General features: G+C 41.6%; 2 protein-coding genes across 3 annotated transcripts in view; one reads left to right on the forward strand and one right to left on the reverse strand.

Annotated features, from left to right (window-relative positions):
- Positions 1-381: 381 nt before the first annotated feature.
- Positions 382-7863, reverse strand: dexi (Dexi homolog (mouse)). 2 transcript variants are annotated; one of them, XR_013579030.1, is made up of 3 exons: positions 7786-7863; positions 3844-4004; positions 382-1207 (listed from the first exon to the last, which is right to left on the reverse strand). XR_013579030.1 is itself a non-coding variant. In XM_078559049.1 (3 exons), the coding sequence occupies exon 1, from the start codon at positions 6765-6767 to the stop codon at positions 6504-6506; it is 264 nt and encodes an 87-aa protein (XP_078415175.1). In that variant the 5' UTR covers positions 6768-7048; the 3' UTR covers positions 382-1207; positions 3844-4004; positions 6143-6503. The 2 variants fall into 2 exon arrangements, 1 of the variants encoding a protein (XP_078415175.1); XM_078559049.1 differs by lacking the exon at positions 7786-7863 and adding an exon at positions 6143-7048.
- Positions 7864-7998: 135 nt separating this feature from the next.
- The window catches only part of clec16a (C-type lectin domain containing 16A), a 287366-nt gene continuing 280875 nt past the window's right edge, over positions 7999-14489 (forward strand). Inside the window, exon 1 of the mRNA XM_078559039.1 lies at positions 7999-8368. Coding sequence (XP_078415165.1) covers positions 8289-8368 — 80 coding nt within the window. The 5' untranslated portion in view covers positions 7999-8288. The remainder of the gene's footprint in view (positions 8369-14489) is intronic.

Genomic DNA, 14489 nt, shown 5'->3' on the forward strand with positions numbered 1-14489 from the left:
ATGAGGGTACGCTCTTCCAGTTGTTAATTAGAACGGTTAAATTTTCTGGCTGTCAATCTAACTGATGACTTAATTAGACTCTGTTCATTTCTAAATTCAACTCAAAATATGAACTTCATTGCAAATGAGGAAAAACAATGCCCCTATCTAATTTTAAATAAACTTCCTGACTGTAGAACGCAAAAAAGCTGTAAAAAATGTAATTAGTACTCTGTCTTCTCTTTGTTTGTATACTCACAAACTGCCAATGTGTCATTTAACTTTCCTGCAAATAACTTTGAAAAGCTTGAGTAGAAACTGCTAGAAGCTAAATAAAATTATTCCATCGGTGCAGATGATTCAATAATACAAGTACAGCCTGAGAAATTAGTCATTAAAAGACACAATTTAATGCATAAATTTAATCATGTTATGAAATTTTTAAACTTTTATTTTGTTTAAACTGCTATTTTGGACAATAGAAATTTCAGCTACTGAGGAAAAACGTTCGGAAAGAATTTTTAGTGACCTGTGGGAATCCATTGGCAGATTGTGCTCTCACGATAACATAGCAGCCATAATATGTGACACAAGCAGTGACAGGAAGTATAACAGTTATAACACTGAAATTATCTATCACCGCACTAGAGGTGTAACAGGTACTGCAAGTAATTAAATGGGTTAGCCTGTTGCATGCCCTGACATATATTTAATACATAATAGATCAATATAACTGCAAAACCATACATCATTCAATAGAAAGGTTATAACCAAAAAATGGTAACTTTTAATTGAGTAAATTATATTAATATTACATAGCAGAATCAGGTAAAGTGATTCTTTAAAAAGAACCAATGTTAAATTAATCTACAATTCCAGCCACAAGAAACGCATGACTGAAATATGAATAATGCAAATCCTTTATGTTGCATGCTCAGCTCAGTAACATTCAACAATTTGCACTTAAAGCCACATTATTGGAGTGTATGTAAGACATATGTTAATTCAGTGTTTAGTGCTATAGATACATTGGTGCAAAAAGTATAAATATTAATGTCTCTTTTCCCATCAAATGCATTTTCTACACAGAACTCTTGTATTGTATTGCTTCTTTCTATTACTATCCAATTCATATGGCAATCAAAGCCCTTTTGGGTCTTTTCCTCCAATGTGTGATTTAAAGTGACTCTTCTGAGGCAGAACATCTCCAAGTTCCAGTTCTTCTAGGCTGTTGTATGGGACAGAGAAGGAACAAAGGTTGGGAAATTGCATTAGATTCATATACAGGTTTTTGCCACATCACTTCCAATCCCAAATTGTTTTTCCAACCCCTGAGACAGCTTCCTCTTAGTCTCTCATATCTCTATATTCAAGGGCCAAAAGCCACAGTCAATTTCTTCCAGTGTCAATTTTATTTGACAGAGGTATAGTGAGTGCTTTTGTAAGCTTTGCAGAGTTAGATCTTTGAGGTGCGTAGCTCCAGTAACGGCCACAATAACAGTTTGTAACAGCACCAAGGAGAGAGATTGTTCAACAACCCCAGATGATTAAATACACACTCCAAATATCTCTTCAGTAAAATACAGTAATCATTTTCTATTTACCCAGTTGGACTTTTGAAACTTAGAACTTTGGAGGGTTTAGACATAGCCTTTCACCACCAGACCATAGCAATTTTTGTTTTTGCTTTGTAATTTCGTAGAAATCAAAATGCTGTTTATTTTAAAGATTTTTCTTGCAGCCTTGTGTATACCCAATTACCATCTTAGTACTTTGAGAAGGTAGTAAGCAGAGTCCCGTTATTTTCCTATGAGACTAAAGCAGCTGAATGAAAAAGGTCAATCCCAGTTTCTAGTACACTTGATGGTGGCTGGTTTTACAGTGGCAATGGTGGAAGCAGGGAGTGGGTTGTCTTTCAGTCAGAAGCGTTAGAACTGAATGCCCTAATAAAAGGGCCGGGACAGAAAATACCTAGAAAGTACAAAGTCATTACTTATGATTCTCGACTGATTGCCTAACTGTTTTCTACTGGTACAAATGGACAACTTCTGTTTTGTAATTCCTATGCAACAGCAAGCAATGTAACATGACAAGGCTGCTGGTGAGCACTCCACGGCAGTCATTAGCTGCTCTCTGAATTGAAAACATTGGTTACATTGGGAGGTCCTACACCACTGTTGTTTTGGTTGCAATTATTACACTGCATAAAAAGCAAGTGTACCTTTGTCTCATACAGATTACTGTCTGTCCACCAGTTCTTTGTATTTTGCAGTCGTTTTAGAAATCACCATTTCAGTCAATGGGCTACCCAATTATACAAAATTATTTCAGGCTCAGGTGTTATGCTGTGCACACTGCAAGTTGATTTCATGCCAGATAAGGGTGGGAACTAGAAACTATAATGACCTAAAGCAAAAATTATAAACTTCCCATCGTTGAACAATATGACAACATTAAGGTGAATTGATTCTCTTTCTGCCCACAGGGAAACCAAGCTAGAACTGCATGTTGGAATGCTAATGCATAATGCCAGTGGGAGGATACAGTCTTGATCCACCATTCTGCTCAGCTTCCAGTGTGCAATACATTAGGCAGAAGTAAAAAAATGGGAGTTACTGGATGTTTCCTGGTGACTAGCCAAATAGAGGGCACAGGATGTCTATACTGGAAAAGGGTATACTACTTTGCTTCTAAATTATCAAGGCTAAGATTCCCCATTTTTAAAAAATCATATTTTCTCCATTTTATTTTACCCTGCCTTGTGGCACCACTTAGATGACAAAGAATGTACCCTGCTCCCCACACCTCCACGTGCCTGAAACTAGCCACCAGGGGCTCAGTGAACATGGCTCTTGGTAACAGACTCCTCTGCCATTCTACCCTTTGTTTTGTGGTGAAGCAGTTGGCTCACTGCCTCCAAAGAACAGTACAGATGAGACTACAGAGTTGCCTGTATGCGTACACATGAATGGTGTGCAAACTCATACTCTTGCACAGAGCACTGTGGTTGTAACCACTTTAACTGTGAGTTTTAACTTCTGATTTATTTTCATTTACTTCTGTCAGAAAATGCGCAACAAACTCCAATTTATTTGTAGTACCCAGGAAATGGGTTGGGGACTGATGGACAAGTCACAGGAAAACCAGGTGAGCACCTAGGGCAGATGGTACCATAGTGGTAATGTTACTGGACCAGTAGTCCAGAGACCCCAGCTAATCCTCTGAGGTCATGGATTCATATCCCACCATGGCAGCTGGTGGAAATTAAAATTCAGTGAATTAATAACATTCTATTATTTCAGGAATTAAAGCTAGTCTCAGTAACAGTGATCATGAAACCATCATTGTCATCAAAACCCATCTAGTTCACTAATGCCCTTGAGGGAAGAAAATCTGTCTTCCTTACCTGGTCTGGCCAACATATAATTCCAGACCCACAGCAATGTGGTTGACTCTTAATTGCCCTCCAAGGCAATTAGGGACAGGCAACAAATGCTGGCCGTGCCAACAATGCCCACATCCAATGAAGGAATAGATTTTTTAAAAAAACTGAGCATAAATAGCAAGGATAACACTTGAACAAAAGTTGGGAGAAAATTGCGGACTGAAGGCAGGCTGGCAGCTCGATTGTTGATCAACTGTCTGATCAGCAATGAGTAGAAATAGCAAAGAAAATCAAATGGGAACAAACGGAGATGTTAAAAATGACCAGGAATGAACATAAAAATCTAGGTCAAAAGAAAGTTGTACTTTGCTTACTATGAGCATTGGTTGCTTTCCCATGATACTGGTTTATCTGTAATTAAACACACTGGGTAATTGTTATTTGCACCCAGGCCATGATAATATCACTCTTCAACCCACCATTAGGGACTAAGGAAAGCAGCTTGAGATGATCCACCCATCCTGTGAGTTTCTGCTGATCAGTTTTTTTCTGATGGTGCCAATCAAGACTGTGGATTTTCAGGGGGCTGGGGGAATAGTGGAGAGAGAAACTCAGGTCCTCTCGCACTATTGCATATCACCTGGAACAAGAGTGTATTAGAAACATGAGGTTGTCAAAATAGGAATTCAATTTTAATACAAAGATTGCATGCTGTGGCAACAGTTTCCATTTCTACAATCAACAATTCACAAAAGTGATTTAAACAGCCTACTAAGAACCTTCAGAGCAAAAGCACAGCAAATACGGGATCCTTAAAATACTAGGCATTCTTCATGGAGTGACCTCAGTGGGCAATCATTTCAGGAGACAGTATTGGTGCGCATTGTCCTTCAACAGGTACCACCAATGGGTAATAAATGTCAGTTCTTACTGACATCATTTGCACCATGCCTATTGATGCTCATGGATATTTAGTGAAAGGATTTCCTTTCCCATCTCACTCCCTCACAGTAAACTGAGCCCTATTGTACAGCTGAATCAACACGCACTTCACAAATGCTATCATAGAGCCTAAAGACAGTTGGCCCTTCAATGCTAAAGTGACTTTGAGTGTTCCAACAATTTACTCAGCCTTTGGGTGTTGTACAATGCCAGTAACCTCTGGGTCAACAGATCACTGCTTTAGCTAACAGATCACTGCTCTTCACTTTAGCCAACAGATCCTTAGCTCTTCACTGCTGTCGGTTGTAGAATACAGTACTGAAGGTTCTGCACTTATCCAGAATTTTCATTTCTTAAAGCACTCTATTCTCTCAGCTAATTATTTGAATTAACTTAATTCCAAGCAGGGAAATTTGGAAGATAGAAGGATTTGGCAAGCAGCTTTCAAGAATCATTAACAACATGAACAGTGAAATGAATCCTTCAGGGGAGTATTTTTTGCTTCAGTAGATGCAATAAAGTTTTGCAGTTGCATTTTAGATCTAAATCTATCTGCAGCCTATTGCTAAGCAGTTAATAAAAAATAATTTCATGGAAGAGAAACGAGGCCCTGTGAGGCCTTCATTGACAGGACAGCTTTATCCCATTTACAGTATAGACTTAATAGCTGCAATGATGAATACATCATCCGTGACAAGTAGGAATTTCAGGCATCCTGCTGCATCAACTACTGCACTGCAAATCTAACTTCAGAAAAAAAGATTAAACAAGGCATTTTGTTACATTTAATAGCTATGCAGCTCAAAGTTTTCTTTGCTGGACTAGTGAGCCTACTGCTCTGTTTAGTATTCACGAGAAAAAAAACCATAGGCAGTGGTAGGGGCTGGAATTTATAGTAAACCCAGAAGCTGAAACACCTCAACATTGCATTCAGTATCTATTTCCAGTGAGACACCTGCAACTTCATCACTTTCTTCTGTAATTTGTACATTTTCGTAAAAACAGGTCAGAACAAGTGTGAAATGTAGCCAAATACAAAAGCTACGAAATCAGATGGTGGTCAGTATTCATTCCTGGACAGTATTAATTTTCTGCCTATTTGTGACTCCTACTGATAAAACTACTGAGGAAGGACCAGATTGTAGCCATCTTTAGAAATTAGAGTGGTGTGCATTGTTGACAGTTAAGTTGCTTACTTGTCACTGTACCATCCAAGTAAATAACTTTTAACAACCAGTTCAATGTGCAGTATGCTTCCTTTACAAGGGCTGCAATTTAAAATGTGCACAGACTGGGTTCGTTGCGACTGCTTAGTCCCACCCACTTGCAGGCTGATTCGATTTCCCTGAAAAAACACATTCACCATCACATTTGTTACTACTGATTTGGAGGTGGGGGGGCGGAATATCTGGATTGGTTGAATTAGTCAGGTGCAAAACCAACCATTAAAGAAATATATTTGTTTGTCACCTCAGTCAGGCTGAAAGTAAATTCTAACGTTAATCTGGCTCCCCCTCAAGATCATCAATTTTGCTCCTTTCAAGCATAACTTCCGCAAAGAATAACATGATTCGCATAGGAGTGACTTTACAAATAATTTTATGTATTCAGGCTTATTCCATCAGGTTTGAGGAGAAACTTGTCAGAACAGTGCACAGGCCAGAGCCGATGTAAACACGAATGAACACCCACTCTCACAACTTTCTTAAATAAATTGCACGAAGAAAGTGCTTAATGGAAATTTATAAAGTGACGGTGCGATGTTTATCGGCGATGCCTTCCGCGTCTCTTAGACCTCACGGGAGGCGAGTTGAGTGAGTGAGTGAGAATACCTACTGTTTTATTTAATCCTGGAGAGGAAGTTCGGGTTTTGCAACGGTAACCAAACCCACCACCCACCCCAACGACAAACAGATAGAAGCTCTGGAATGCACAATCCACGTTATCTTGCAATCTTGGCACGTTCAGCAAGGGCACAGAAACCGTTTAAACAGACAACTGTCCTCTCCCTCCAGCAAGTGCTTCGCTTGCAGAGCAAGGTCTGTCATCCTGATCTGCTGTAGAGTCACTGCCCATGTCGGGGACTGGGGATGGGTGGGGAGGGAGGGAGGAGGAGGGAAGGAAAACAAGGGGAAAAATATATATATATATCGATTTCACAAGGGCCTGGTATTTGTCTTTTGTTTTTTATTGCTCTTTAGTCAAAGTAGCCATCGAATACGTCCAGCTCGGCGTCGGTGTCGAAGGTAACCGATGCCGGGTCCGAGAGGACCCCGAGGTCGACGAGAGCCTGGTCGAAGTCGTCTGGAAGGAAGACGATTCCCACGTTGAGGAGGATGTACTCCATCAGGAAGGCATAGTAGAGGATCAGCACGTTCACAAAAAACAATCCCACGTAAAACATATAGGGCAACTCATCGAAGAGCGACTCCACCGAATCGAGGTCAGCATAAACGGTCATAGGCTTCAAGGTGGCAGCGGGTGGCAGGTTAAAACTGCGGCACTGAGGGACTGGCCTGGCGCGTCTGGCAGCCGCGCTGACATTGGCCTGTTTTGTATTTCTCGGTCCTTGTTTATTTGAGTTTGTGAGGGGCTCGAGGAGCAGTGAGGAGGAGGACGAGGGGGTGGGGGGAGAGGGGGTGATTAGGCCGTGTCTTGCCGACGCCGTTCGCTCCCGCTGCTCTCCCACCTAAGCTGATCGAGGCGCTAGGCCCTGCATCTCCACGCACGCTCCTCCCTCCCCCCGCCCCCTCCACGCTCTCAGACTCCCGCCTCTTTTCGGCTTCTCATTGGCTTCGGCTTCTCATTGGCTTCGGCTTCTCATTGGCTCTCCCCTCCCCCTCTGCCTCTCCCTCTCCGCCAAGGCTGCTGATCTCCAGACAAAATCGCGATGTCAGCCCCCGCCCTCCCTCCTCCTCCTCCTCCTCCTGCTTCTTCCCTGGCTACACGCGCTCACTGCCGGCCTGATGATTGGCTAAACCTGTCGTCAATCACATGACGATACAGCTATTGTCCCGCCCAGTCCCCCCCACACACACACACACACACACACACACGCGCGCGCGCACACACATAGACCCCGCCTCCTCCGCGCGCATTTCCTGCTGCTGAATGGCTAAACTTGTCGTCAATCACGAGAGGACATAGCTATTGCCCCGCCCCATCCCACCACCCCCAAACACACCCCCGCCTCCGCGCGCACTTCCTGCTGCTGAATGGCTAAATTTGTCGTCAATCAAGTGACGACACAGTTATTGTCCCGCCCCCGTCCCGCATCCTCACACACACAACCCATACAGACTCCGCCTCCTTCGTGAAGGCACTGCCGGCGGGCTAAATCGCTAAACCTGTCCTCAATCACGACGACACAGCTATTGCTCCGCCTCTGCAATAAAATGTGCAGACCCCGCCTCCTCTGCGCTCACACTGTCAGGCCGCTGATTGGTTAATCCTGTGGTCATTCACATGAGGACACTCACCAACACTCACAAGACGACACAGCCATTGCCCCGCCCCATTGCAAGCGCCCCTTTTAGCAAGCGGGACAGCTTGTCCCGCGCCGGCATCTTTTACGGCGAATCTTCGCGTGCGGTAGACGTCATCGTCACCACTGCCCTGGACTTTATAAAATGTATTTTAAAAAAAAAACATCATTCACATCTTAACATTTTTGTTCATTGGTAACGCTCTTCCCGGATTCGTCCAGCGACGGTAAAACCGAAACTGCGTGAAATACATTAGTCGATTTTTGGGACGATCGCAAAGACCGCTGGGAGTTGTAGTTTCGTCTAGGCCGCACTTCCGTTTCTTGGTGTTCGCTGACCCGGAAAACGTACTCCAACTCCCAGAACCCCCCTCGCCCGGCGGAGCGTTCTGCTGCGTCTGTCGCCTCTTCCGCCAGTATGTTGGTGATAGGTTTGAATGTCACTGGCGTATTTTAATGTATCGCAAATAGTATGTGCGAGAGAAGTGTCTAGAAGTGATGTTTGGCCGTTCGAGAAGCTGGGTTGGCGGGAGCGCTGGGAAGTCCCCTCGGAACATTCATTCGTTGGAGCATCTGAAGTGAGTGACTGTGTGGAAAATTGTCGCCAGAGAAACCCCTGGAGCTGTTTTACTGACAGCGTAGAGTAGTATATCCGGGCTGGACGAGGCCTTCGGGTTCAGGCCTTTTGCCACAGGGACATGCTAAATGTTTCATGTTTTTAATGACGTTTCTACTTGTACCCACTTCTTAATTTCACATTTGGTGCAAAGCACCCTTTCCCGTCGCTTCTCTGAAGCAGCCATAAGTGCACTAAGGGCAGCATGTTTTATTTAAATTGGTTTGCTGCATGAAAGTTTTTGGAAACGTGATTGTGGACCTGATATGAAAGATAGGCAGCATAAAAAGGGCTGAAATGTTTTATTTTAAAATACGCTCTACTTACTAATCCATCGATTAATAAGTTCTTGCTTTTTGCCCTAGATTGAAGAGTAAAAACCACTTGAATCCTCTAATCTCCTGCTGCTTGACGATAGGCTCTGTGTGTGATGGAAACTTATGATTTTAAACACCTGCCACAGTGGGAAGTAGGAATAAATAAACTGACCAAATCTTTGGGGAATAGTTGACTTTCAGTACTGTACTTATTCTTCATTGAAAGCAGATGTTTGTCAAAGATTATTTTAGACCTTGCTTCGTGCTGAACAAAGTATATGACAAAAGATTAGTTCCAGTTTTACTGATGCAGTGGAAGTGACACTTTAGCTACTTGCATATGCAGAGCTCTTTATATTAAAAAAATCTAATTTCCGGTGCAGACATGATGGGCCAAATGGCCTCCTTCTGCACCGTAAGAGTTCTGTGGTTTCTGCCATGCTAATTGTGTTAAAAGAATAAGCCACACATTCAGTGAAAACAGCAGTGAAAAATATTAAATTCAAACTTGTCCTACACTCCACTATTTTGAAATTCTATGCATTACTGGAGTCTCCCAGTCCCTCGTGCTATATAACTACAATTACTTGCAATTGTTGTCCAGGAGCTCGATGGCCATATCTGATATTTACTATGATGGCGCATAACCTAAACACAGCTGTAGTCTACCCATGAGTAAGAATGTTTAAAAAAAAATACTTGCCCTACTGATGCTGAAAGATAAAGCACCTTTGATATGTTTGATATATATTTTACCCTCCACTTTAGAAAACCTGTTTAGGACATAAGTAATTTTGAAAACAACAATGGCTTTCCTCCTTGTCCCTGCAAATTTATCAGAAGAATTTATCTTTGCGATCTTCTTTTTCCTCATCTATGTGCTGCCCCTTGGTAATGTCTGTAATTGTGGGTATCAAGTTCCACATGTAGGTTGATGACTCAACTTCACTGCCTATCAGGCCATTCCACTGTGTTAACAGACTGCTTGTCTGACATTGAGTCTGGGATGAGCTGCAACTTCCTAGTGTTAAACTTTGGAATAACCAAAAAGCCATTGCCTTTGGTCCTTGCCAAAACTTTGTGCCCTTGTCAGCAATTCTATAATTCTCCTTGGCCATTCAATCATAAACTGAACTTCTTACTTAATATGTTCATCACAAAGACTGTCTACTTCTTGACATCACCTGCCTCCTACGGGCTGTATCTCAACCCATCTGTAGCTGAAGCCTTAATCTATGCCTCACCCCCAGAGCTCCATTGGTTGGTGTTTCATCAAATTTCAGCTTTCCTAAAACCTTGCTGCTGTATCCTATCCTGTGTCAACTGCTTGCTGTATCAGCCTATCCTTGCAGACATGCAACAATTCCCAATTTAATTGCGTTACCCCTCCCCACCTCTGTAACGTCTTCCATGCTTACGGCCTTCTATGAGCTCTGCATTCCTATATCGTTGGCATTCACCCTCTACCTCTGGTGGCTGTATCCTCAACCACCAATACCCACATGCTAGAATTCCCTCCTTCAATTCTTCTGACTCTCTATTTCCTATAAGGCCTTAGTTAAAGCACACCTCTGACCAAGCTTTTGATCACCCCACTTGTTTGGTTTGTTCCCTTTTTTTGATTACATCTTTCTAAAGAACTTAGCTTCCTTAACTTTGTGATATCATTCTATTTTAGTGCAAGTTGTTATTTCTTGATGGTTGACTATTCCATCCTCCTCCATTGTCTCTCCTCCATGGCACTGCTTCATATAGCTTGATTCCTATTTGTCCCTTGACCAGCTTCCAGATTACTGCTGCTAACTGTTAGCTCTATCTTTCTGTTACTGGTTTTGACTCTAGGGTTGTAAATTTGCTGACTGATGGTGATCCAAGAATTTCTTCAAGTTAACATTAATAAGACTAAAGTCCTGCTATTTGGCTTAGAAACATAAATATACAGTGCAGAAGGAGGCCATTCAGCCCATTTGTCTGTACCTGCCAAAAAAAAGCCATCCAGCTTAATCCCAGTTTCCAGCTCTTGGTCTGTAGCCCTGTAGGTTACATCACTTTAAGTGCATATTCCGGTATCTTTTACTAGCGGTGAGGATTTCGGCCTCTATCACCATTTCAGGCAGTGTGTTCCAGATTCCCACCGCCCTCTGATTGGAAAAATTTCCCCTTGAACCCCCCTCTAATCCTTCTGTCAATTATTTTAAATTTTAGCTTCCTGGCTGCTTACTTGTCTGCTAACGGAACAGGTCCTATCTATTCACTCTATCTAGGCCCCTGAATTTTATATATCTCAATTAAATTTCCCCTCAGCCTGCTCTGTTCCAAAAAAAAAACAACACTGGCCTATCCAGTCTTTCTGCATAGCTAAAATTCTCCGTTCCTGACAATTTTTTTTCACAGAATTGTTACAGCACAGAAGGGGGCCATTCAGCCCATTGTGTCTGCAGCAGCTCTCCGAAAGAGCAATTCACCTAGTACCATTACCTCACTTTCTCCCTGTAGCGTTGCACATTCTTCCTTTTCAGATAAATCTAGTGCCCTTCTGAATGCCTCGATTGAACCTGCCTCCAGCACACTCAGGCAGTGCATTCCAGATCTTAAACACACTGCATGAAAAGGTTTTTCCTCATGTCACTTTTGCTTCTTTTGCCAATTACTTTCAATCTGTGCCCTCTGGTCCTCAATCCATTTACAAGTTTCTCCCTACCTTGAACTGACCCCTCAGGATTTTGAATGCCACAATCAAATCTCCTCTCAGCCTTCTCTTCAAGGAAAACATTCCCAACTTGTCCAATCTATCTTCCTTACTGAAGTTCTTTATCCTTGGAACAATTCTCGTGAATCTTTTCTGCACTCTCTCCAATGTTTTCACATCCTTCCTAAAGTGCAGTGCCCAGAACTGGATGCAATACTTCAGCTGAGGCTGAACTAATACCTTTTACAAGTTCAACATAACCTCCCTCCTCTTGCACTCTATGCCCCTATTAACAAATTTATTTATTCTTTCATGGGTGTGGGCATCACTGGCAAGGCCAGCATTTGTTGTCCACCGCTAATTGTTGACCTTTCACTGAGTGGCTTGCTAGGCCATTTCAGAGGGCAGTTAAAAGTCAACTACAGTGCTTTGGGTCTGGAGTCACATGTAGGCCAGACTGGTTCAGAACGAGAGATTATCTGGTCATTATGACATTGCTATTTGCTGGAGATGTTGTGCTCAAGTTGGCTAATGTGCTTTCTACATTACAGCAGTAACTACACTTCAAGAAGTATTTCATTGGCTGTAAAGAGCTTTTGAGAGGTCCAGTGATTGTGAAAAGCACTATATAAATGCAAGTTCTTTTTAAATATAATGTATATCTACTCTGTGAGAGGGCCATTTACCTCAGTTGGCTAGATGGCTAGTGTGTGGTTCAGAATAACACCAACAGCGTGGGTTCGATTCCCGTTCCAGTTGAGGTAGACTTAGGACTTGCCTCCTTGCCCTGCCCCTGAGAGCGGAAGGCAATGGAAACCAACACAGAAAGAAACTGCCAAGAAAACAGCTCAGGCTGAAGCATCAGCAGACAATGAGCTAAGGACCTTCGGGCAGACCATACGTGAATGGATGTACCCAGTGTTGTTTTACAAAAGTGTATAATGTTTCTTTGAAAGGAAAGATCCTTGTCAAAAGGCAACTTATTGGACATTAATTGTTTCTGACCTGACTAGAAAATTTCCCCTGAATTACAGGTCTGTGACTGGCAGATATAGAGAGAAGAGTCTTAAAAATGGCTTGAAGAAAAATAGCTGTAACTTTTTTAGTGTGTTAATGCAACTTAAGGAGCAATTGTTGCACAAGTTAATTTGTTTAATTTTTTTGCAGTTCTACAAATTGCAAATTTTAAAACATTGCTTAGTAGTAAATAATTGCCAGCACAGAAAATAGAGTTTCCCAATGCTTTACTTCTTTAAATTATGTACCAACACAAAGCAGGACAGTGAGTGGTGGTGGTGTTTCACTATTGGCGATGCCATTTTTAAAAAAAGAAACGTTAGTGAAGTTAGTTTTGAGCACTGATAAAGCAGCATTTTTAAAGCAGTCTGCATACAGTTGTTTATTTAAGAAGAAAACGATTTCTGCTCTTTGTAAATATAACTCTACATCAGTAGCATTAAAGGATAACGCGGCAGCTTTCATAATGGAAACGGTTTGCAATCTGTGATCAGAATGATTGTGCATCTAAATAAGCACTTGCACAATTGCACTCGAAGGAGTGAAATTTATTCTGTAATGGCACCTTCATCGGTGGAGTGCACATCAGAGTAGTTTTCCATTCTGGCCCGCAGCAGGTTTGTGAAATGAGTTGCACTTTGGCACAAAACTAAAAAGGCAGCATGGTACCTAAACATGATTTTTCCCTTCCCTTCCATTGAAGGTTCTTTGGCCCCTGCAAATCTCCAAAGTAACTTTTCATGCATGACATTACATAATGAGTCAGCGATATAACTACAGATCAGAGTATAAAATGTAGTTATTTTCCTTCATTAAATTACATTCACTCCTTGTAATCTGAACTGGAAACTCCCTGTTGTTGCTGCAGTGGTGTGTTCATATTGCAGCAAGACCTCCATATACATCATAACACTAATTATCCTTTCTTCGCAATGTAGCAAATTAATATGCTTTTTTTTTCTTCGTTATGTTTTCTGTGGGTGTGATCCAAATTAAGAAATTCAAGCTATATTGCTTCTGCTTGAAAAAATAAATGCAGTATACTGTGAACTGCTTGGTTTCCACCTAGTGGTGGTGGAGAATATCTATGGGTGAAAACAGAGCAACTTGTATTGACAGTCTATGGAAATGCCTGTTACCCAGTAATTGGGATCTTTCATTCCTTTTCCACACATTGGCATTTCAGCACGTAAAATCTCAATGAGCAGCCATGTCCCTGTGGAAGAACATATTTATAATAGACATGAAGGTTGGAAAATATACAAGGTGTATTTTCAAGCTACAATTATCCTGGTATATATTGCAGTATATATCAGAAAATATAGTTCCAGATTTTGCAGCAAAACTGTCAGCATTCTGTTGAGCCGATGCTCTTTCAGAGGCTCAACTGTTGAGGGCCCTTAGAGTTCAATCTAAGCAATCAGTGAATTGTTAAAAACTTCCAGTTTTATGCTGTTAATCTCACTGTAAAAAAAAAACCGTTGAAAAAGTTACAACTTCTTGAATGAGTCATAACTGGGTTTTTAACGCGATACAAGCTTCACAATTACTGCTTTAAAAAAAACCTTTGATTCTGAAAAAGTAATGTTATATTTGTGGAATGCCAGATTTCTCCATTATGATATATTCCAGATATTTGTAAAATAACTTTAAAAAGTTTGTTTATAACTTTTTTCTTTGGCCTTAACTCAATTATAATCATTTATTTTGCTACCTTTAAAATTTAAATTAAAAGTGAAGAGATTTGGTGCTCTTAACTTGCCTGCTGTGTAGTCGGAGAATATTTCAATATGATCGGCTGCTTATCTTGCTGACATTACTACCGCTGCATGCCTAGACATCCCCTTGACTTGGCAGCAGATTTAAACTGCCATTGGGAAAGGGGGGTTCTGGGCCACCCGGATCACTGGATCTTTGAGGAGCTTTCTTTAAGGTCACTGGCAGATGCTGTCACTTTGCCACTGAGCGTAAAGTCCAGATTGGATAATTAATTGTATGGCTTCCACTTTTGACTCAACTGGCAAAAGACATAATGTAAAGGCCAGGTAATTTTCCACAGG

This window comes from Cetorhinus maximus, chromosome 15, assembly GCF_964194155.1.
Source record: "Cetorhinus maximus chromosome 15, sCetMax3.hap1.1, whole genome shotgun sequence".
Taxonomy (NCBI): domain Eukaryota; kingdom Metazoa; phylum Chordata; class Chondrichthyes; order Lamniformes; family Cetorhinidae; genus Cetorhinus; species Cetorhinus maximus.

Bases quoted from the DNA above. Each gene is read 5' to 3' on its own strand.
- dexi (XM_078559049.1), bottom strand. From the start codon at position 6,767: ATGACCGTTTATGCTGACCTCGATTCGGTGGAGTCGCTCTTCGATGAG.